The following is a 24,698-nucleotide window of genomic DNA, read 5'->3' as shown; positions in this document are numbered from 1 at the left end:
CAATCCAAAAAACAAATTTTGCAGCAAATGAGCTTTTGAGATATCATAGGCTGCCACTTCAGATGTGTGAATTCCTGGGGCTAAACCAGAGCTGTAAATCTCTTGGATCTTGGCTAAAAGAGGAGAGACAAAAATCTAACAGGCAATTAGTGATTGATTTTGTTTGACAGTGAGCTGATACAGAAATATAAACCTTTCATCCCTAACCATGTGGAATCTTTGATAAGCTGGTAGTAATAAATTAATTCATGTACTTTTTTTGATTTGCATTTTTACAGATGACTCAGGTGTACGGAAGCCAGAGCTCAGCAACCCCTCGATCTGTCATGCACCTGGAGGAGAGTATTTTGTGGAGGGGGAGACTTGGAACATCGATACCTGTACGCAGTGCACGTGCCACAGTGGACGTGTTCTTTGTGAAACTGAGGTCTGCCCACCTCTTCTTTGCCAAAACCCCATCCGCACACAAGACTCCTGCTGTCCGCAATGCCCAGGTAATATGCATTTCATTCTTCCAGGAATTTAACAAAACCCAGTTAACAGATAATGACAGTGTTATGCCAACTACTCTTATAGGGTAGCTGCAAAGAATGTGCCTACCATTAATAAAAAGGATTGGACAGTTAATGTGGAGGAGTGGCCTAGTGGTTAGGGTAGTGGACTCTGGTCCTGGGGAACTGAGTTTGATTCCCACTTCAGGCACAGGCAGCTCCTTGTGACTCTGGGCAAGTCACTTAACCCTCCATTGCCCCAGGTACAAATAAGTACCTGTATATGTAAGCCGCATTGAGCCTGCCATGGGTGGGAAAGTGCGGGGTACAAATGTAACAAAAAAAAATTCAATCGTCAGCTTTAAAAAAGAAATACATGATGGACTCTGAGAGGGAAATTCTCTATATGACACTGAACATTAGGCTCTACTTCTGCATCTAAATTTTAGTGCAAAAAAGTGTTAGAATGAATTCAAGGCGCCAAAATGGGGCAGATCCACGTGAAAACACAAGCGCCAATTTATAGAATAGCATGTAAGTGTTTCCATGTGGATCTATAAAGGGGGCATGGCCTCAGGAGGGGCATGGGTAGGCGAGGGGCGTTCCCTTAAAATGTGTGCAGTGTTATAGAATTTGGGGGATCTGCACCCAACCTGCACGCTGGGATTTATACCTGGTTTCAGTTGGTGTAACTCCTCATGCCCAAAATTGAGTACGAATCCAGCTATTCTATAAAGAGCACCAATCCTAGAACCCCTGTTATAGAATACCGGTCGTCGTCAATTTTTTTGTGGTTCTGAATTTTGAGCACCATTTGTAGAATTTCCCCCTGAGAGGTTAATTCTATAACCAGGAACCTCCATTTAAGTGCCTTGAGGCTTCATTGTAGGCACTTACTCCTGGATTCTATATAGCGTGCCTAGAAATCCGCACCGAAATCTAACTGTATTCTTTAACTACGCGCGTAACTTAATTAGCTTAACAAGCTAAGCAGCGTTCATAACAGTGCTTAACAAGCAATAATGAGCACTAAGTGGCAATAATTAGAATTTGCATGCACAAATCCGTAAGCGTATTCTGTAATGTACTGCGCCTAAATTCTAATGCTTGCAGTCAAACAGGGCATTGCTATGGGCGGGGAAATGGGCATAGTTATAGAATATGGCCCAGGGTGAGTAAATTTACACACAGGGATTTACACCACGTTTTCATTGGTGTATATGGACGCACGTAGTTTTAGGTGCTGGAATATCAACTAAGCTTATTCTATATACTGTGCCTAAATCTAGGCTTGGAGTATAGAATATGGCTAGGCAGAAATGCTTTCCTCGTGGATTTTTTAGGCACCATAAACAGAACCTAGATGCCTAGGTTTCGTTATAGAATACTAGAGTAACCTGCTATCATCATGCCTAACATTTGGGTGCTTGCAGTTACACCAGTCATAGAGCTTTTGAGAGTGCAGCAGCAACTGGCGTATTCTGTAAGTTACCCCACCTAAGTCCTGTCCATGCTTCTCTTCTGTGAACACCCTCTTTGCAAATATGTGCTTTGTAAGTTATGCAGGTATTTGCAGAATAGCGCTTAAGTGCTCTGCCATACACACATCAGCACTAGTATTCTAAACATTTGCACTCATAAAGCGCATTTAAATGTGGCCTCCTAGGTTATAGAATTGCCTTTTTACTATGTAAGTTATTTTAATAGGCTTGTGAGACATCTAGAAGTTCAAATAGCATTAATGTGTAGCACACACACGTGTTTAAATGGTGATTTCAGAATGCCGCTACGTACATGTGTAGATTGCCATGTATGCTTAGATTCCAAGGGGATGTGTCTTGGGTGTGGTTTAGGGAGCCAGAAGATTATACATGTATTTCCTTTTTTACAATGAGTATATGCATATAGTTTTAAAATACTCCACATAGGCTTATACGCCTCTTCCAAGTCACACTTAAATTTCAGCAAAGTGCTCATTTGAGCAAGGGTACGCCAACTGATAGTGGGATAGAAGTAGAGGAGGATCCACCAGAGAATACACTAAAAGTACGATGGGAAGGAAAGAAGAAAACCAGGAAAGAACAGAGCCCTGAAATCAGTGTATCAAGGAGTAGGCGATGATCAACAGTGTCAAAAGCAACAGATAGATCGAGAAGGATGAGGATAGAATAGAGACCTTTGGATCTGGCCAGGAACAGATCATTGGAGACTTTAGCAAGTTCTGTTTCAGTTGAATGAAGAAGGAGAAAGCCAGATTGAAGTGGATCAAAAATAGCTTGAGATGAAAGAAAGTCAAGAAAACAACAGTGAACAGCATGTTCAAGTATCTTGGATAGGAAAGGGAGGAGGGAGATGGGGCGATAGTTGGAAAGACAGGTAGGGTCCAATGAAGGTTTTTTAAGGAGTGGTGTGACTATGGCATGTTTGAAGGTATCAGGAACAATCGCAGTGGAAAGTGAAAGATTGAGGATATGAAGACAGTAGGAGAGATAGTGCTAAGTAGATGGGTGGGAATAGGATTAGAGGAACAGGTAGTTTCGAGGAGGAAAGAAAATATGAAGTTTCCTCTTCAGTGATTTCAGAAAATGAGGTAGGAGATGAAGAAGGGTTGAGAGAATGGACTAAGGATGGAGAGGTGGAGGAGATTTGGTTGAGCATTCAAGTTTAATCTTGTGAAACTTCTCATGAAAGTACTCAGCTAGAGTTTGGGGAGAAAGTGAAGGGAGAGTGGGGAGAAAGTGAAGGGAGAGTTGGAGGTGAAGTCACATTGAGGAGAGAGTTCAGTGTGGCAAAGAGAAGTCGAGAGTTTGAACCAAAAGAATTTGTCAACTAGATGTAATAGTCCTTTTTGGCAAATAAAAGAGCAGACTGGAAGGAGGTCAACAAGAATTTGAAATGTATGAAGTCCGCATAGGCACGGGTTTTCAGCCAAAGGCGTTTGGCAGACTGGGCACAGGAACATAGGTAGCAGATTCTAGAAGTCAGCTAAGGCTGGGGTTTGGTACGCCTTACAGAACGGAGAATGGGAGGAGCAAGATTATCCAGAGCAGAGGAGAGCGTAGTATTATAGGAAGAGACAGCCTCACTGACAGACTTGGATAACATTGTGGTTAAGAAGAGATTTGAAACACTGGAGGAAAGAGTAGAAGGGTCAATAGCCTGAAGATTCCTAAATGTATTGGTTGAGATTGGACGGGATTAGAGGGGAGGGTGTTTAAGTGTGAAAGTTATCAGGTGATGGTCAGGGAAGAGCTGAGGCACAGAATCTGGAGATTGAGCAGTTTGAGAAAAAGATAAACAGTGGCCATTCTAGTGAGTGGGGGTAGTGGAGCACAGTTGAAGATTGAAAGAGGATGTTAAGTGAGAAACTGAGAAGCATAAGAGTCAGAGGGATTATTAGCATGAATGCTAAAATCCCCAAGAATGAGGGAAGGAGATGAAGGTTCAAGAAAGAAGGAAAGCCAGGCTTCAAAGTCAGTGAGAAAGGAAGAAAGAGACTTATCAGGGAGTCGATAAATGACTGCTACTCGGAGAGTCAGAGGAGTGAATAGAAGGATGAAGTGTACTTTGAAGGAAGAAAACCAGTGAGACAGAGGTGGAAGAAGAGGTTGAAATCTACAGGAGGGTGAAAGTAGTAGCCCAACAAAACCTCCACAGCTAACAGAGCAAGGAGTATGGGAGAAAAGATAGCCTCCATGACACAGGGCCATGGCGGAAGCAGAGTCTTCAGGGCTAAGCCATGTTTCTGTTAGGGCAAGCAAATGAGTGTACGAGAGATAAAAAGGTCGTGGATGTAGGAAAGTTTGTTGCAGACAGAGCAGGCATTCCACAGAGCACATGAGAAAGGCAGGGAAGAGGAGAGGAGGAGAGGAACAGAAATTAGATTGGAGAAATCATGATGTGACCTACATGAATAGGATGAGTGCTGATGTGGAGGATCAGGATTGGGATTGATATCCCCAGCGGAGAGCAAGAGAAGGAGCAAGAGAGTACGGAGAAGAGTAGGAGAGTCATGATGAAGGTGAGATGTACTCAGATAGAATGGAGATGTTTGAATAGAAGAAAGGAAAGGTTGAGAGCTGAGAAGAAGGAAGAAGACAAAAGAGATGGTGAGATGATGAAAGAAGAGGGTGGGCAATGTGTTCCTGCAGTATACAGTGGTTTCAGATGGAGAAACAGATTAGGAAGCGACAGTACCAAGGAGAGAAAGTGTACTGGAGCCATAAGTAGTAACTGGGAGAAAATATAAAATGTATAGAAAAAGTGCTCCTGGAGCAAGAGCCCTGGGAGAATCGGGATGGACCTGGGAGTCACCCCAGAGAAACCTGTGAGGATATGCAGATAGGCTGCAAGTCCTCCACAGCACCTGGAAGGCAGCTTACTTTATTTTTTGTCTATTAGATTGTAAGCTCTTTGAGCAGGGACTGTCTTTCTTCTATGTTTGTGCAGCGCTGCGTGCGCCTTATAGCGCTATAGAAATGCTAAATAGTAGTAGTAGTAGTAGTAGTAGAGCTGAGCACCACCCAGCCAAGGAAAGGCTTACCAGGGGTTAGCCTCAGGGTCACCTGATCTTGGCCAAAAGGCACCTGGAAGCCCTGGCCACCTGGAGTGAGGTCCCTGGGAGGATTGGTGTGGACCTGGGAGTCACCCCCCGGAGAAGGCTTTGAGGCTATGCAGATGGGCTGCAAGTCCTCCACAGCACCTGGAAGGCAACTGGTGGGAGCGCTGTGCACCTTGAGTGAAGGCCCTGAGTGGATCGGAGTGGACCTGGAAGTCACCCCGGAGAAGGCTGTGAGGATATGCAGATGAGCTGCAAGTCCTCCACAGCACCGGAAGGCAGCTGGTGGGAGAGCTGGGCACCTCCCAGCCAAGGAAAGGCTTATCAGGGGTTTGTCCGAAGCCAGCATTCCTTCCCCTGAGGGTCACCTGAAGAGCATTCCATAGTCTCGCCCCTTCCAAATAAAATATCTTCCGTCAAGAAACATCAAGCCTAATCTGCTGGATTTCTTTTCCTTTTGTCATTTCTTCATACAGGATCTTTTCTCCATTTTGGTGTTTTGTCTAAGACATAATAGTGCACACTTTGTCGGTAGGTATTTACAGAGGTAGAGTATGGGGTAGAGTGTGGGTGGAGTTTCCAAGTGCATGTGTAGATTATACATACCTGTACAGTGTCCCTACATTCATTATGCGTTCTTTGCCAGATTTGCTAGTATTTGAAAAAAAAAAAGTAGCCACCTACTTGTCTTTAAAATCCTCTTTAAGTGCCTATCCATAGCACCCTGTTATAAAATTTTCTTCATACAGTAGGTGCTGAAAATTGGCATCTGTGCATGTATTCACCGACATTTACACATTGGCCTTACCAGGTGATGCCTCTCTAACGATGGAGCTTCGTGAAATCAATGTTCCCACTGTATTTGCCAGTGTCCTTGTACATATTTTACAAAAGGCTATTGTAAAATACTGGGGGAATTGTGAACGTCCTGACCTGGATGTCCCACTTGCTACCTCAACATCATATGTAAAATAGGATTTATTTATTTATAAAGATTTTTCAAAAATAGCATAAAACAGCACTTACAAGAAATCATTAGCCCTCTGGTAAATGCAGAGGGTAGGTACAAAATCTGTGCTGCATGTAGTACCCAGGGCAGACACTTGCCCAATATTCAGACCACGGGAGTTAGCTTGACTAACTTCCACCGTTGGCACTGAGCCCGGATATTCAGTGCTGGACCGTTTCCAGTGACCTGCATTGAATATCCAGTTTAATTTTGGCCGGTTCAGACTTAACCGGCTAAGCCGATATTAATCACTGGCCAGTTAAGTTTGAGCCAGCAAAAGATAGGCCTGTTATTCACGTGGCCAAATATGGCTGCCAAACTTACAATGAAAATCAGCAGATAGCCGATATAATCTGCTATCCACTAACTGTGAATTTTCAGCAGGTCTTGGCCCTCCATGTCCTCCTGAAAATTCATGGATAGCCGGTTATAGGGCATTTAACCGGCTAGGTGCAAATCCTGGCCGGTTAAATGCTTTTGAATATCGGGGGGTTACTTCACAGGCACCATATTACATACACCTGCAGAAAGCAGAAGTGCACCTATGTTATGTAATTGCTTGACTATTCAAAAAAAGATGTGCAATGGTGGCCCCCATTCTCATTCCCCCTGATTCATCATGCCCCCACAATCACCCTGATACATTATGCCCCCTCAATTCCCCTCAGCACATCAACCACCCCATCTGATCCCCCGACACATCAACCACCCATCCAATCCACCCACCTATCCAATCCACCTACATCAAGCCCTCTTCAACTTCAGATACCCCTAAGAGACCCAGTGTCCTAACAGACCAACCCTTTCCCCCCCCTACCAAGCAGGGGAATACCCTCTGCCCACCCCTGGCCCCTCCCAGGAGTCACAAGGGTTCCCTAGAAGTCTGGTGGAATAGTACAGAAGTGTGTTCCTCCTCCAGTCCTGCTCCTTCTGGCTCCAGGTTTTAAAATGGCCCTGATGACTACTAGCCGTGGTCTTGCAGTGCTACTGAAGTACTGTGAAGTACCGTGAGACTGTTACTAAAGGTTGTCAGCACCATTTTAAACCTGGCACCAGCAGGAGCATCTGGTGATTGTTTCTTTCCCAGACCGTCCTTACCTCCTGGGGCTGAAAGGTAGGCCCTGGGAGTGGGATCTTTTGTTGGGGGGGGGTCTCTTCGGGAGGGGGAAAGAACTGTTAATTTGGAAGAGCCTTGAATCCTTTAGGATGGTGTCCGGGACCACTGGACGTGTTATCAACACAGTGCTTCCAGGCAGAAAAAATAAAGCCAACTTTGAACAGTCATTATTTTTCCACAAGTAATGCAGCTTATGGATTGAACGCAAGCTGCATTTTTCAGTTTGCATAATAATGAGTTGTTTTGCATGAATTTGCATGCTTTGCATCTCATTATGTAGCCCATGGTGACTTCCACTGATGTACGTTATTTCCTTCATGCACAATAGTGATTACCACCCTATCACAAATGTACTGTTTTGTCAAATTGAAACACACAGAGCATGAACCAATCTGATTACATTCTGTGTGAGGTCATTTGTAACACTGCTCTGAACTTGATTGTTCTTGGAAGTTACAAGGCATGGCAGGAGAACTCCATACAGAATTTCAGAAATAGTGCCTCTTGCTTATTCACTTTGGTTCAAACATGAGCAGGACTTGCAGTGATCTTCTACCCTTTCTACGAATTAATAGAAAACTACAGAACAGTTATTTTTCAAGATCTAATTTAAATCGGACTTCTCGGGGTGGGGGTTCCATTCTTTGCCATGCCTCCTCTGAGTTATGGAATATGAGCTCCTGTGGATTATACAGTGAGAATAATGCATTGCAGACAATCGAAGAGATACATAAGAGTTGCCATACTGGGTCAGACCAAAGGTCCATCTAGTCCAATTTCCTGCTTCTAACAGTAGCAAAGTCAGGCCACAAATACCTGGCAAAATGCTCAAAGGTAGCAAAACTCCATGATGCCTGTCACCAGGCATAATCAATGTCTTTTCCCAGGTCTACCTTAATAATGGTTTATAGACTTTGTCTCCAGAAATTTGTTGAAACTTAACTGCTTTTACTGCATCCTCTGACATCAAGTTCCAGAGCTTAACTATACATTGAGTGAAAAAATATTTTCTCCTCTTTGTTTTAAAAGTATTACTGTGTCCCCTAGTCTTTGTATGTTTTGAAAGAGTAAACAATCAATTGGCAATTATGTGTTCTACTCCACTCAGGATTTTGTAGTCCTCCATCATATCCCCCTTCAGCCAAGATGAAGAGCTCGAACATTGTTAACCTTTCCTCAAATGAGAGTTATTCTATCCTCTTAATCATTTTGGTTGCCTTTCTTTGTACCTTTTCTAATTCCACTATATCCTTTTAGAGATACAGTGACGAGAATTGCGCACAACACTCAAAGTGTAGTTACACGATGGAATGATATTGGGCCATTATTATATATTTTGTTTTATTCTATATTACTTTTCTAATAATTTCTAACATTCTGTTTGCCTTTTGGCCATCACCTCACACTAAGCAGAAGATTTCAACATATTGTCCATAATGACACATAGATCTTTTTCCTATGTGGTGACTCCTAATGTGGAGCCTAGGATCATGTAGCTGTAAATTGGGTTATTAATCCCAAAATGTATCACTTTACACTTGTCCACATTAAATTTCATCTACCATTTAGATGCCCAGTCTTGCACTCTTGCAAGTTCCTCCAGAGCTTCTGAGAGAGGGGAGAGGGGAGCGGGAGAGGGAGAGGAGGGCAAAATTCCCCAGACCCAGCCTCCAAGTGGGGCCTGGCACCCGGGGTCTTTTCTCTCCTGCTTATGTCAGGACCCAGGTGATTGTATTAACGTGATAACCCACTACCGGCACACAGGAGCAAGAGAGAGAGACAGACCCCAGCACTGGGCCCCCTTTGGAGGCCAGGGAAGAGCAGGCGCACTGACACAGGAAAGTAGGGGGCAGGGGCAGTCTGAGTGAGCGAGTGAGTGAGGGGCGACGGCAGCTGCATCCCAAGTGGGGCGGCGGCAGCTATATCCCGAGTGGGGGGAGGGGGGACAGCAGCTACGGCAACCCTGTCCTGTGCCTGGCTCTGTCTCTCTGTGGCCCTGTTCCTCCTGCGATTTCTCACAGTCCATATGTGATTTTGAATAATTTTGTAATGTGCAGATATGATCATTTTACTCATCATTCCCATTTCTATACCATTCCCAGTACAGATCCCTGTGGCACTCCACTATTCACACTCCTTCATTTGGAGAATTGTCTATTCAAGTACCTTGAGAAATACTTGTAGAAGTAGCTACAGGGTGGGAGGAGATAAAGGAAGTGGAAGGCACTATAAAAAGGGCAGTAGATCTTTAAGGAAAATAAGTAAAAGCAAGAGAATAAGGAAACATTATTTTCTAAATAGGTCGCTGCAAAGATAATGGAAGAAAAGTAGCACTCACAAAATACAGAAGTTCACAGAAAGAGAAGCACAAAAAAGAATACTGCAAGAAGCTGAGAGAGGTGAAGAAAGGAATAAGGATAGCAAAAGCACGAGCAGAAGAGAAAATGACAAAAAATGTAAAGCGAGGTGGCAAAACTTTTTCAGGGTATATTTGCCAAAGGAGAAAGGCAAGAGCTGGAATTACAAGACTCAAAGATACTGAGGGTTATTATATAGATAGGGATGAGAGAAAAGCAGATTTGTTCAAAAATTACTTTGGTTCTAAAATGCTAAATAATACAAAAAAATACTTCTATGGAACAAAAATCTGGTGAAGGTCCACAGAGAATTGACAAAGATATACATGGGAATGGTGTAGATACCACACCATTTATTTTCCCTTATATGGCCAAAAGCATTACAGGATGCACCACACAGGGCTGAACACCACCATTTTGAAAATGACAACATTGGAGGCAGGAGCAAATGGGCATTATTCTTGCCTCATTTAAGGTACAGTGTCTGGGAGGGCCTAGGAAAAGGGGTTGCAGAGTAGAGGGCCTCCACTAAACACCAAGGACTTTTTATTTTTAGTACTTTCAAATCGGGGGATGGTAGAGAGGTACCACTAGACACCAAGCATAATTTTGGGGGATCGGGATAGGAGGGTGGTTGGTCATGTCGGGGGGGGGGGGGATTGGGTGGCACTAGACACTGACAGGAAAGGTGACATTTAGCAATGAGCTGCGGATTACTGCCATGATTTTAACACAGCAGCAATTTGCATGCTCATTATTTAAAACATGCCTCATATTTTGGGATCAATAATTTTGTGGATCGCTAATTTCATGGTACAGCTGCAGCTCTACCATAAGGCTTTCTGCATGAACCCCCAAATCTCTAAGCAAGTATTCACTTACCTAGTGAGGTTTCCCTTTTTTGTCAGAACTCACTGTGAGAAAGAAGGTACTTGGGACCATTTTTATCTTTATCTTTGTTTCAAGGACAGATGCTTTCAACAGCCCCTTTGATGATTAACACAGTAGTAAGCCTGCCTAAGAGACCTAATTCAGCTCATTAGCACAGTTTTCTTACCTTTTAGCAAGAACAGAAAACTACCTTTTCTGTTGAAGGCAGTTAAGCGCTATATAAAAATATTCCCCCCCCCCCCCCCTGTTTACAAAGCCACACTAGCGGATGCCGCATGGCAATGCCGACACAGCCCATCCAATGTGAATGGGCTGTGTTGGCATTAGCACACCGGCAGCCACTAGTGTGGCTTTGTAAACGGGGGGAGTACTAAGGCAAAATAATTTTAATGTGACAAGCTATCTAATATCTACTTGCTAACTGCTCTAGGCAAAATGATGTAGATCAGGTAAGTATTTACTACCTACTTTTTACTGCTCTAGGGCTCTACCAATTAAATTTAAAGTAAATGAAAAAAATGTTAGACAATTTAAACAGGTTAATGCTAATGGTTGCTTTTTTAATGAAATTAAAACAAGTTTTATCAATAAACCTACAAATTCTCTTCTATCCTCAAGCTTTAAGTCACCAAGGAGCCCTTTTATCAAATGGTGGCCTTTTTTCATGAAGACTGGTAAGTGGCCGTGCAGTAAGCAAAATATTGCCACATGGCCATTTACACCTGGAGCCCTTACCACCTCCTATTTAGAAAGCAGTAAGGGCTCCAACACTAATCTGGCAGTAATCCTATTATCACCAGGCACATCCCCCAGCACTAGAAAATTAAAATTTATTTTCTTGCACTGGAAGTGGTGCTTGGCAAAGGCAGGACTACTGCCGGACTCCTGGGTGAGCCTGGAGGTAGATCGGATTTGCCATATGCGAAGCCCACGCTACCCCTTCCACCCTTTAGAAAAGGAGCCCCCAAATTTCTTAGCAAATATTCGCTTACACAGTGAGGTTTCCTCTTTTCTCAGAACTCCCTCTAAAAGATAGAGGATTGAAAACCCCACACCTTAGCGGGATTGAAAATGACAAAAGAACACATTTTAAAATGAATATGTTAAAGTATTTTCAAGAATGAAATACAGAAGACTGCTTGTGGTAGGCAAGTATAGAGTTTTATGTACCTGCTGTACACCACCTTGGGTGAATCTCTTCATAAAGGTGGTTAATAAATTCCAGTAAAATAAATTTAACAATTTCTTTAGGTCTGCCCATAGAAGGTACTGCTACTTTATCTGTGATAAAGAAGGGTCTTCCCTGGTCTTACAGCTCACATGCAGTGACATCTTTGAATAATTCTTCTGTTGACCGAAGATAGAGTTGGAAAAAATCAGAAAAACAAAGCAGTATGGTAAAAAGTTTTTAATAATGTTTAGTTCATTTGCTGGTACAAAAATCACCTACATAAAACAAATGCTGTGTGAGCCATGTGGAAATGCCCATTTGCACAATAGATTCTTTGAACTTGCAGAGAGGGATTTACTAGATTCTCATTGCTAGATGTTTGAAATCTTGACAGTTAAATTTGATATTCCCTATTAAGGTAACATCATACGCCCCTGAAGCAGGCGCAAGTCGAAACATGGCTGAGTTAAGCAGATGACTTTTGTACGCGCAAATGAACTAAACATTATTAAAGACTTTTTACCATATTACTTAAATTCTGACTATAGACTGTTGGGGTGTTTTTGCCTCCATTTGATGGTTTTAATTCTTCTCTTGATTCAGTAAAAAAAATATTAAAAGTTGCAAAGAATTTATTTGGCTACTAGCATTCTCAACGGCTTTAGTAGGACCATTTTAGCTCATATAATACTGTTTGCTAAGTGCTCTTTTGAAAGATTTCACATTATATAAAGCAACAGCTATAGTCAAGCTAAGAATACAGCATTATATTTGTTTTTAAGAGTGATTGGGAAGAGAAATTGTTACTCATACAGGTTCGCCACATAATCTGGAGGAAATGGAGTGACATTAAGAAAAGTCACACCATGCCATCACTCTCCCCTTTTTCCTCCCACTATCCTTGTAGGATGATATTTCAGAGGTGGAGATGCTTTTTATAACCTGGATTAAGTCGCTTGCACTTGGTTACTAGGAAACAACAACAAAAAAAAATGGTTCAGGTGGGTGGGTCAGCAGTTTCTTTGCACCCAAAATGCCAGCACCCAGCAGTAAACGCACGAGTAGGCCAGTATGGATAGGCTGAACCCTGCTATGAAATGCTTCAAACACTTCCATCTGGAACAGTTGCTAGGATTTTTTTATTTTATTTTCAAGGAGAGGGGAGGAAACAAGACCAGTTCGGATTAGTCTGACTGGTTAATGTGTGGAAACAGATGCAGTTTCTACAGCAAAAGACTGAATAAGCTTGCTGTCATTAAGTTGTTGACACCCCAGGGCTCTTTGATCCTGTTTTCTGTAATTTTTAATTGAATACACAGAGAAAGTCTCTTATGTCCCTGCACAAGTATAACATAATTAGACAGTTTAAAGCCCCTTTAACAATGTTGCTCATTCCATGAAGGCAATAAATTAGGATCTCATAAAGTATGAGAACCTGACCAGGGAACAAAAAATGTATCATAATACTATAAACAGAGGAAGTTATATATGGAACTAGGTTCAGTTTAGTGCTTTTTGTGTATAGGGAGCCATATTTCTCCTCAGGAAAGCAGGTAACCTCTGTTGGAAGGGGATTTTTTTTACTGTTACCAAAAAACAAGGGATGTGATTGACTTCCAAACTGTGTTTTACAACCTGGGATAGTTTGTATTGGGACAGATATTCAGCCCACGGTTTTTAAGCTGCTGACAGCCGTGGGCTGGATTGTTTGGATATTCAATGCCAGGCCATGTCCAGGTCAGCACAAGTGTCACCCAGACGTTAATCAGGCCAATATTCTGACTGCTGGCCAGTTAGCTTGATAGGTAAAGTTAGCACAGACTTTCTGCTGTTCTAACTGTATCTGCTTACTTAACCAGATATCGGACTGATTAAGTGCCAGCTCTGCCACTCGACTGCTCTTGAATATCAGGGCGCTGAGTGTGATTTAACCATGCGGCAGCCTCTCCTGCCCCATTAAATCACTTTGAATATCAGACCCATTATATTTTGACTCCATAAAAAGATGATGCTGTTTCCAGTTTCAGAGACAGTGTTTCAAATTCCAGAAAAGAAAAACTTAATAGAATCCCGAGACAGTAGCACGGTCACGATTAGTTACAGAATCACAGCCTGTCAGTAACCATGTTGTCAGTCAAACTAAGTGTGACCCTCCACTAAAGATTGCAAAGTAAGGACTCGGAGGCATTTTAGGGTTCTCAAAAGAATGTAGAAAACCCACATAAGCCTCACATCCTTAGATTTACAGCATCACCAGTCTTGTTGTGGTATGTGCAAAACTGAAAAATAACAACCCTTGCTTATTTTGGTACTAGAGGATCAACATCAATGTTGAATGAAGATTAGTACAAATAAGAGGAGAAAAAAAGGACCTCAGATATAGACCCATATCGAGTCAAGTTCACACAAGGTTATTTTTCAATCATTGGTCCTTAGAATATTCCCCCGTTATTTAAATGCTTATTCTTTCAACGCTATTGCAGGTCAAATAATTTCCTAATAAGTTTCAAATGTTTTCATGAAAAAAGATATATTTTCTTCTTTCACCATTCGCTAATATCCATTCTCCAATGACCAATGGAAGCCTTCGTTTTGTAAACTGACTTTGTTGCTTCAGGGCAAATTTCTTTGGAAGCAATATTTTTTAATTTTAGCAAACATATGCAGCACAATAATGGCAGAACATAGTAACATAGTAGATGACGGCAGAAAAAGACCTGCATGGTCCATCCAGTCTGCCCAACAAGATAAACTCATATGTGTATACCTTACCTTGATTTGTACCTGCCTTTTTCAGGGCACAGACCGTACAAGTCTGCCCAGCAGTACGTCCCGCCTCCCAACCACCAGTCCCGCCTCCCATCTCCGGCTCTGGCACAGATCGTATAAGTCTGCCCTCCACTATCCTAGCCTCCCAACCACCAACCTCTCTTTCCCCACCTGCTCCGCCACCCAATTTCGGCTAAGCTTCTGAGGATCCATTCCTACTGCATAGGATTCCTTTATGCACATCCCACGCATGTTTGAATTCCGTTACCGTTTTCATCTCCACCATTCTCATACAAACTCTGTCTGAAAGGACCAGTGTGCTCCTCCTATCAGTGCACCAATAAAAAAGCTTCCAATCAGCCACCCACAAAAGCCAATGAGAAAAAGGGTTAAAACTTAATTTAAACATTTTAAAAAATACTCTCCAGTTGCTTTCTTAAGACCACTGAGTTCCAAAGCACTTAGTTTAAAGATCCACTTCTTGGGGATACTATTGCTGAAAGAGTATACTCTGACAGGAAGGATATGTAGTACTACTACTGCTATAGTCCAAAAAAGCAAAAGAGGCTCCCAATCGAATGAACAAAACACAGAAAACAAAAAGAAGGGGGTAGACCAATGTGGTTCCAATGTAGAATATTGTTATGGCTGTGGCCATGTCCCGTGTCCAGACTCACCTTTCCTTCCAGTGGTCAGTCTTCGGCTTCTCTAGATGCCTTCTTCCTGCATTGATGCCTTGGTTACCTGTTTCCCTGTTTCTCAAGCCTCATTCCAGAGATTATCCAAGCCTCACTCTGATGTTCCTGCATCCAAGCTTCACCCCAGAGTCTATCCAAGCCTCAGTCAAATGTCCCAGTACCTTAGCCTTGCTCTGGTGCCTGTTATGTTCCTCAGTGTGTCCCAAGCCTTATTCCTGGGCACCAGAGGTTCGGAGGTTCTGACATCATCAGTGTGGTCCTTTATAATGAACCTTGGGACTTTCATGCTTTTCCTTCACAACAAGCTAGCCTTGTTAAGAAGACCTTATTCCTAAGAGTCTTGCTTCTGAAGGCCTGTTCTTGAAAGCCTTGTTCCTGTGAGTCTTGTTCCTGAAAACCTTGTTCCTGTAAGTCTTGTTTCTGAGCCTTGTTCCTGTAAGTATTGTTTCTAAGCTAGTGTTCCTGAAAGCCCTGTTACAGCCTAGCCCTGTTTCTGGCTCCTACTCCACTCAAGCCCTGTTCCTAGCTCTACCCAAGCTCTGTTCCTGGCTCCAGCTAGAGTCAAGCCTTGTTCCTGGTTCTTGCCTAGTGCTGTGCCCAGCCCAGGTGATTTGCCAGCTGTTAATCGGTATCCAGTGGTGGCTCAAAGGCTCACATTCCTTGAGTTTGTGACAGTTACTTATTAATAATGTAACTGTCCGACGTAGTGGTGAGACAATGGCTCAACACAACCTGCTTTTCGGTGCCAGATGCACCTGCCTCAGGAGTCAAATAATTTTGCTAAGTTGTGATGAAATAATTTGGTAAAATGAAATATCCAATGAATCACCAATACTGGATCCAACGTAAACTCAGAAAGTCAGCCTACAGAGTCAGCCTACAGCTTAACAAAATTATTTGACTCCTTAGGCATGCACGTCTGGCTCTGAAACCTAGGCTGTGCCGATTCATTGAGTCATTGTCTCACCATTGTATTGGGCAGTTACTTTATTAATAAATATTCTGCATTGGAACCACATTGTTCTACCCCCTTCTTTTTGTTTTCTGTACTACTACTGTTACCCAGTAGTAGAAGCTGGATCAACGAGGATACAACACATGCAATATGGCATACAAATTAGTTTATTTTTGTTAAAACATATGACTTGGCCGTGTTTCAGCCACCACCTGCATCAGGGGAACAGTAAAATCACAAAGCTTTTTACTCTGTGCTAGCACAAATAAAGATCTTATAAACAATCAGCACTCAAAGACCCCTATAAAATAAATGTCTTTCTCTATGCTGATGTAGTAAAATATCTAGCAAGCCTCTCACCATTAGTAAAAAAGCACATATGATACCTTTCTTTTTGTAAACATATATTGTATATCACATAGATGTCTACTACTATTACTACTACTACTACTTATCATTTCTATAGCACTACTAGACATACGCAGTTCTGTACACTAAAAATGTAAGAGACAGTCCCTGCTTGACAGAGCTTACAATCTAATCAAGACCAACAGGACAAATAAAGGATAAGGGGATTACTTACAGACATGGGTACCATGTCTAAAAAAAACTGTACCAATTCTCCGAGTTCCAGTGTAGAAATGTTTGCTGCACAAATGGCTTTGTGATTCTGCTGTACCCCTGATGCAGGCAGTGGTCAAAACACAGCCACACCAGGTGTTTTGGCCATAATAAAATTAATTTGTATGCCTGTGATAACGTGAGCGAGGGTTGAGGGTGGGCCTTCAGGTTACACAGCCAGACAAGGTTACAAAGGTAAATTAAAAGTCTTTATTAATTCAAAAGATTGAGGCCTGTTACTTCACAGGTACAGAAAATGAAGGGTAAAGTCTCTTGAGATTCAGAGGAAATTTGAACCTAGGCCCATAGCTGACAGGCCCCAAAACATAGTTTACACAGTCTCTCTTAGGTGCAACAAGTGTTGGTCTGGCTGCAGCCAGCCCTCAAGGACAGGATTCTCAGAATTATTCAAGTTAACGTTTGACCTAGCTGAGCCAGGTTATGGTAGCTACACATAGATAGTGAAGGCATACGCCATGGGCCCACTTCTCCCTTCTCTGGGCCTGCTTAGCCCAACTCTATCCCTGCCTTTTATACTTCTTGGCAGCTGTCTTCCTGGCTGCACCCCTCCCCTTTCACTTTCTCTTTGGGTGGGACTATGGGGCATAAGGTGGTTCTGAGTCTATGAGGGTATATTCTTAAGGGGAAAGGGCAGCGTCCTATAGACTCCCTCACAATGCCATGCATCTTCATTGTTCCAGCTTCTGCCACTGGGTTTCCATTACTGCTGGAAGACTGCCTCTATTTTTTGGTCCTACTACTGCTGCTGCTACTTTTTGCTGTAGTATTAAACATACATAACACTGGCACAAAGGAAGAAGTTCCTACTTCACTGACTATAAATAACACACACAGTCTAAACAAGAGACTTCAGGAAATGTATGTTTATAGAAAATATGGTTAAATCAACAAGGCTATGATCAGGGAGAGGTAGGCTTTAAGATTTAAATATGGTCTAGACTAGGCTTGAAAATGTCTAACTCAGGAAGTTTATTCCAGGCATGCAATGCAGCTGTGTGGAAAGTGTGGCGTCAAGAGCTGGTGATGGAGAGGAGGGGTACAAATAAATACAGCACGTTATGCAGGAAGATAAAAAGCTTGTACAGTATTACTTTACCATGGTGTCTGTGATGAGTATATAAAAAATATCTTTCCCCTGACTTGGACATGATTCCAGCATGTTAGAAGTGTGGGACAGATTTTCACTATTTCAGGATACCTTATACTTCTTGGATGGTAAGAAAGAGAAGAGGGGTATGAGGATAGTTATTGCTTGTCTCATAAGACAGGTGCTTTCTAGAGACATTTGAAATGACTCCTCATGTTTTCCTATTTTTTTTTATAATTTTGGACTTCAGTCCAACTTGTGATTGTTCCTGTAACAGCAAAATCTACTGTGGCACTAGATTTATTAATGCACTGAATTGTAAAATAGAAAATTTGGTTCTAGGCTCTGGGAGATTGGGCCAGTTTTTGTTTTTTTGTTTAATTTGGTTGTACATCATAGTGTGAGTCTTCCATTCATTTTCAACCAGATCAACTTGGAAAGCATTCCATTTCTCTTTCAAGTGCATGGGTGCCCAGCACACGTGGCATGCGTTTATCTCCCTTTGCTGCCTTGCAAAGAAGTTGGCAACAAGGAGGTCTGGACTTTTTTTCAGAAGAAGCTCTGTAGCAGACAGATAAAAGGAAAGCTTTGAGGAAACCAACAAAAACTGGAAAACCTCAATTGCAGTGTACTAAGTACTTTCCTTGTTATCCAGTTTAATATATTTTTCTTAACTTCTTCAAAGACTATATGTCCTGAACTAAAAGATAGTTCCCATTGTGTTGACTCAGTGGTCCTTTTTATAATAACTCTTATTTATTGCACACTGTATACCTTGATAGGAATGTATAATTTGTACAATTATGGAGTTATTTAGCCCAGAATGTCTTTCCTGGTTGGGGGGGAATTCATTGAGGATTGACTTAAAAGGTTTTGTTGTCAGCTGGCAGATATTTTGCTAAGTAGATTGGTGGAAGTCAAACGTAGCTAATTTCAGGTCCTCTTGGGCTGCTAGTAGACCTGTGCATTAATTTGAAACAACATGGGAAATGTCAATGACGTGTTTTTAACCTGAAACAACAAGAAAAAAATGTTTTTTTTCCTGTGTCACCAACAGTGTGCACTGTTGATCAAATAATGCACCCTATTGCTTAATAATACATCCTATTGCTTTATAGTGTGCACTTTGCTCAATAATGTGCTCTATTTTTCAGTAGGCGTGCTGTTGAAGGATAGTGCATACTACTGAGCAACAATGCACACAATTCAGCAATAGGGTGCGTGCATGCCATTGACAACATTAGCCCGACCCAAACAAAATGAAAAATCCCAGAAACAACACTGGAAATTAAACAAAACAAATATGTTGTCCCGCACACCCATAACAGCTAGATAGCACTCAGGTTTTCACTATATCCAGTAGGAATATGCATATGATTAATTTGCATAAATTATCTGAATGAAATGAACCTCAGATGGTAGGTAGTGAAAAAGCACTGTCACATAACTTCCTAAACCATTATTAGTTTCATACAGAGAGATTCACAACAGAACAATTACAGCAGTCTATTTTCCTACAAAACCTCTCTCCCCACCCACTTACCACAGTCCACTCTTCTTTCTTTCATATACAAATTCTGGACCCTGTGCCTCTTGTTTACTACAATCATTGGAAATATCAAGTACACTCTATAAGGGATCCCATCCCTTCCCCAAACCATGAAGGATAATCAGCTTTCCATACTATTTCCCCGCAAAACCCCAGATTCTATATGGTGTACTCCTGCCAGAATTCTGCACGCAAAAATGTCAAAATTCTTTGCACAAAGTTTGCAAATTCTGCAACATTTGGTGCACAAAATTTGCAAATTCTGCAAGTTTATTTGGCAAAGTTTAATCAATATTAATCAATAGCCCACTCTCCCTGTACATAGATACTATCCATAGCATCCCTCTTTCTGTTCCAGCCCCCTTCTCTCCCTGCACCCACACATAGCATCCCCTAGTCCCTCCCCCACACATAGCATCCCCTTTTTCACAGGCCCCTCCCACCCAGAGCATCCCCCCTTTTTTTCTTTTACAGCCCCTCCCTCCCTTCAGCCACCCCTGCACTCACCCTGAGAGGAGGAACTGCAGCGGGACAACCTCTTCGAGGGCAGGAAAGAACCCTACTCTTTCCTGTCCTGCTGCCGCCGCCACTCTTTCACTAGTGCCATGTTTTTTTTCCAAATGACTGCCAAGATTTCAAGCAGTAGTCTCATGAGATTACTGCTTGAAGTCTCGGCAGCCATTTGGAAAAAGAATGGCACCAGCAAGAGAGTGGCGGCAGTGGAGGCAGGAAAGAATGGGGTTCTTTCCTCCTCCTACTACTACTACTTAACATTTCTAAAGCGCTACCAGGGTTGCGCAGCACTGTACAATCTAACAAAGAAGGACAGTTCCTGCTCAAAGGAGCTTACAATCTAAAGGACAAATTGGGACAGTCTAGATTTCCTGAATGGAGGTGTAATGGTTAGGTTCCGAAAGCGACATTGAAGAGGTGGGCTTTGAGCAAGGATTTGAAGATGGGCAGGGAGGGGGCTTGGCGAATGGGCTCCGGGAGATTATTCCAAGCATAGGGTGAGGTGAGGCAGAAAGGACGGAGCCTGGAGTTGGCGGTGGTGGAGAAGGGTACTGAGAGGAGGGATTTGTCCTGTGAGCGGAGGTTACGGGTAGGAGTGTAAGGGGAGATGAGGGTAGAGAGGTATTGAGGGGCTGCAGATCGAGTGCATTTGTAGGTTAGTAGGAGAAGCTTGAACTGTATGCGTACCTGATCGGGAGCCAGTGAAGTGACTTGAGGAGAGGGGTGATATGCGTATATCGGTCAAGGCAGAAGATAAGACGTGCAGCAGAATTCTGAACAGATTGAAGGGGGATAGATGGTTAAGAGGGAGGCCAGTGAGGAGTAGGTTGCAGTAGTCAAGGCGAGAGGTCATGAGAGAGTGGATGAGATTTCGGGAGGTGTGCTCAGAGAGGAAGGGGCGAATTGTGCTGATGTTATAGAGAAAGAAGCGACAGGTCTTGGCTGTCTGCTGGATATACGCAGAGGAGGAGAGGGAGGAGTCGAAGATGACTCCGAGGTTGCGAGCAGATGAGACGGGGAGGATGAGGGTGTTGTCGACTGAAATAGAGAGTGGAGGGAGAGGAGAGGTGGGTTTGGGTGGAAAGACAATGAGCTCAGTCTTGGCCATGTTCAGTTTCAGGTGGCGGTTGAACATCCAGGCAGCAATGTCAGGCAGGCCAATACTTTGGCCTGGGTTTCCGCAGTGATGTCTGGTGTGGAGAGATAAAGTTGGGTGTCATCAACATAGAGATGATATTGGAAACCATGAGATGAGATCAGCGAGCCCACAGAAGAGGTGTAGATTGAGAAAAGAAGGGGTCCAAGGACAGATCCCTGAGGGACTCCCACAGAGAGCGGGATGGGGGTAGAGGAGGATCCATGGGAATGTACTCTGAAGGTACGGTGGGAGAGATAAGAGGAGAACCAGGAGAGGACAGAGCCTTGGAATCCAAATGAGGATAGTATGGTAAGGAGTAAATTGTGATTGACAGTGTCAAAAGCAGCGGCTAGGTCAAGGAGGATGAGGATGGAGTAGTGAACTTTGGATTTGGCAAGGAACAGGTCGTTGCAGACTTTAGTGAGTGCTGTTTCTGTCGAGTGTAGCGGCGAAAACCGAATTGAAGCAGATCGAGGATGGCATGAGAGGAGAGAAAATCAAGGCAATGGCTGTGAACAGCGCGTTCAAGTATCTTGGAGAGGAAGGGTAGGAGGGAGATGGGGCGGTAGTTGGAAGGACAGGTAGGGTCTAGTGATGGTTTTTTGAGGAGTGGTGTGACTACAGCATGTTTGAAGGTGTCAGGGACAGTTGCAGTGGAGAGAGAGAGGTTGAGGATATGACAGATGGGGGGGTGAGAGTAGTAGAGATGGTGTTTAGTAAGTTGGTGGGGATGGGATCAGAGGAACAGGTGGTGCATTTCGAGGCGGAAAGAAGGTGGGCGGTTTCCTCCTCAGTGATATCAGGAAAGGAGGAGAAGGAGGCCAGGGATGGTTGGTTGAGGGAGTGGGTTAAAGGGTGAAGAGAAGGAGGTGGCTTGGTAGTGAATTCGAAGTTGATCCTCTGTACCTTGTCGTGGAAATAGTCGGCCAGTGATTGAGGAGAGAGTGAGGGGGGTGGGAGCGAGTGGAAGCCTAAAGAGGCCACTAGACCACCAGGACGATATTCAGTGCTCAGGTAGGCTGGTCCTGGGTGGCAGCAGGCAGGCGGCTGTGAGCGGGTAGGTAGAAAGCGCAGATTCTGCGCAGAAATGTTGAATTCTTTACGACTGGGGAATTCTGTGCAAATTCTGTGCTCCGCAGTCATGCAGAATTCCGGCAGGAGTAATTGTGTGACTTTGATTTGCGTGCACAACATAATTAACAAGCCAATCTGCCGCAAATTGGATTTAATTACAATTTACATGCACAACTTGCTAAGCATATTATATAAAGTGATGCTCGTAAATTCTAATGCATGCTGCTGAAAAGGGGGCGTGGCCATGGGAGAGGAACGGGCAGATCGTGGGTGTTTCTAAAAATTATGCACGCTGTTATTTTTCAAACATTTATACACCCACTCTGCACCTAACTTAGTCGCCAGCATTTAAAATTACGGCGACTAGATTTAGTCACGCGGACATGCCCTAGCCATAGTTTATAGAATATGCCTAGGTGTATGTTTTTGGGTGCCAGCTTTTTCGGCGCCATATATAGAATCTAGCCCAAAATGTATTAAAGTTTACCATCTTTCTTCAAATTTCTGATATCACTCATGCCAGATAATCTAATGGTTAGTGCAGTGGATTGAGAACCTAGGGAACTAGGGTCCATTCCACTGTTGCTCCTTATGACTCTGGGCAAGTCATTTAACTCTCCATTGCCTGAGGTACAAAAACTCAGAATGTGAGCCCACTAGGGACAGAGAAAATACCTGCATATAATAAATGTAGAGTACTTTGGTTGTACCAGAAAAAGGCAGTATATCAAATGTATAACCCTTTAACTTTACCCTTTTCCAACAGAACTTATTGGCGAATTCTGCTTGCTCATGCACTTAACATGGTAACGTCTACCCAGCACCAATGGGCAGCTATTTTACATCTAGCAGCAATGATATAGGCAGATATAGGAATCAGTTTCTGGAGCCTCTTCATCATCCTACTTCCCTTATATAGCCTGAGTAAGAAGATTTCCAAAGACCTGTCTTTCTTCCTATTACAGCTTCTATAGTCTGAGTAATATTTCTCCAAAATTCTTTGATTCTTGAGTATTCCCACCAAATGTGTCAAAAGGATCCTTCTGCATGACATCCCATCCAACATCAGAACTATTGGAATACAGTGTTTTAAGCCTGCTTGGGGTCAAATACCATGTATATAAAACCATATAGCAAACTTCCTTTAATAGGGTCAGTACTGAAGCTTGTCATGATTGGTCAAAGATCTCTGGCTACTCCTTCTTGCTAAGTTCTTTGTCAGTGTCCCATTCCCATTCCAGCATATCTCTACATTTCCTAAACCTGATATCCCTTATGCATGAGATCCCTCCTGCCCCCCATGATTATTTCTGAAATACTCCACCCCATTCATAATAGGTATACATGAACAACCTCACTGAATTACCCTCAAGTAATACTTCTAAATCATCTAGAGGATATCTTATCGTACATTTCTCAAATTGTAAGAAAGTAACCTAAAAAATAATCCATACTGCTAACTTTTCGTATTAAGGTACTAAAATTTGGAACTCCTTACCTAAAAACAATCAAATGCAGTGATGATTATTTGTTATTCTGAACTCTATTGAAAACTCACTACTTCAGTCTAACCTTTAAGGAAATAAGCACTCTTCTCAAATAAACTCATGGCATTAATTTTTACCTCATCCCACCTCCCAATACTCCTGTCTATCCCAGTTAATCCTAGCCTTTTACCTTTTTCCTCCACATTTCAATTATCTAGCTTAAATCACAAAATATTTACTTACATCTTTTCCCAACTCAAGTTTTACTGGTCTAACATTATATGATGTATTTAACTTTCTGTTAATATATTTTGAACATGGTCATGCTTTTCTAATTGTTATGTAAGCCACATTGAACCTGAGTTGTACTCGGGCTAATGTGGGATATAAATGTCATAAATAAAATAAAAATATTGCAATGCTTTTTCTAGAGCAGGTAATGTTGAACTTAAAAAAACATAAAACCCTGGCCAACAAACCATATTCCTCTTGCAGCTCATTAAAAGTAAAGAGCCTTCCCTTATCAATTTTTCCCTGTACCAAAGAACCCCCCCACCCCCCTTACCTCCTCCACGTACAATTGCTCAGTGTTTACACATGGCTTGTCATGCCCTAATTTCTGCAATAAATGTTCCTTATCAGCTCTCTAAACCAGTCTAAACAATGGGTTATGCCCTCCTGCCAGCAGATGGAGGCTGAGACTACTAAAGCTGTGACATCACCCTATAAGGGTTCCTGTACATTCCTGAGCCAGCCTGTATTTTTAGTCTCCAGCAGATGATAGGTAAGTCCTGTGCATCCTAGTTCTGGCTTGTCATTCCTTAATTTCTTCTTCAATAAATGTTCCTAATCGACTCTCTAAACCAGTCTAAACAATGGGTTATGCCCTCCTGCCAGCAGATGGAGGCTGAGACTACTAAGGCTGTGACATCACCCTATTAGGGTTCCTGTTCATCCCTGAACCAGCCTGTATTTTCAGTCTCCAGCAGATAATAGTTAAGTCCTGTGCATCCTGGTTCTGGTTTAGGGAGACTGATTAGAGGTTTCCTTTTGGGATGTACATTAAAATAAAAAAAACTAAACTAAACCCAAAAGCAAGCAGAGAAAGTGCACTGTTTAGCTTCAACTTAAAAAAAAAATAGATAGTAAAGCTGAGCCTCTCTGGTCGGTAAAAGCAAAACAGGAAAATAAA

The 24,698-nt window shown here is 42.6% G+C and overlaps 1 protein-coding gene across 1 annotated transcript in view; it reads left to right on the top strand.

Moving 5' to 3' along the window:
• CRIM1 (cysteine rich transmembrane BMP regulator 1) overlaps nt 1-24,698 on the top strand; it is an 882,829-nt gene that overhangs the window by 805,013 nt on the left and 53,118 nt on the right. Inside the window, exon 12 of the mRNA XM_030196525.1 lies at nt 279-494. Coding sequence (XP_030052385.1) covers nt 279-494 — 216 coding nt within the window. The remainder of the gene's footprint in view (nt 1-278; nt 495-24,698) is intronic.

Source organism: Microcaecilia unicolor, chromosome 3, assembly GCF_901765095.1.
Source record: "Microcaecilia unicolor chromosome 3, aMicUni1.1, whole genome shotgun sequence".
Taxonomy (NCBI): Eukaryota; Metazoa; Chordata; class Amphibia; order Gymnophiona; family Siphonopidae; genus Microcaecilia; species Microcaecilia unicolor.
This window is presented reverse-complemented; position numbering and strand designations above follow the sequence as displayed.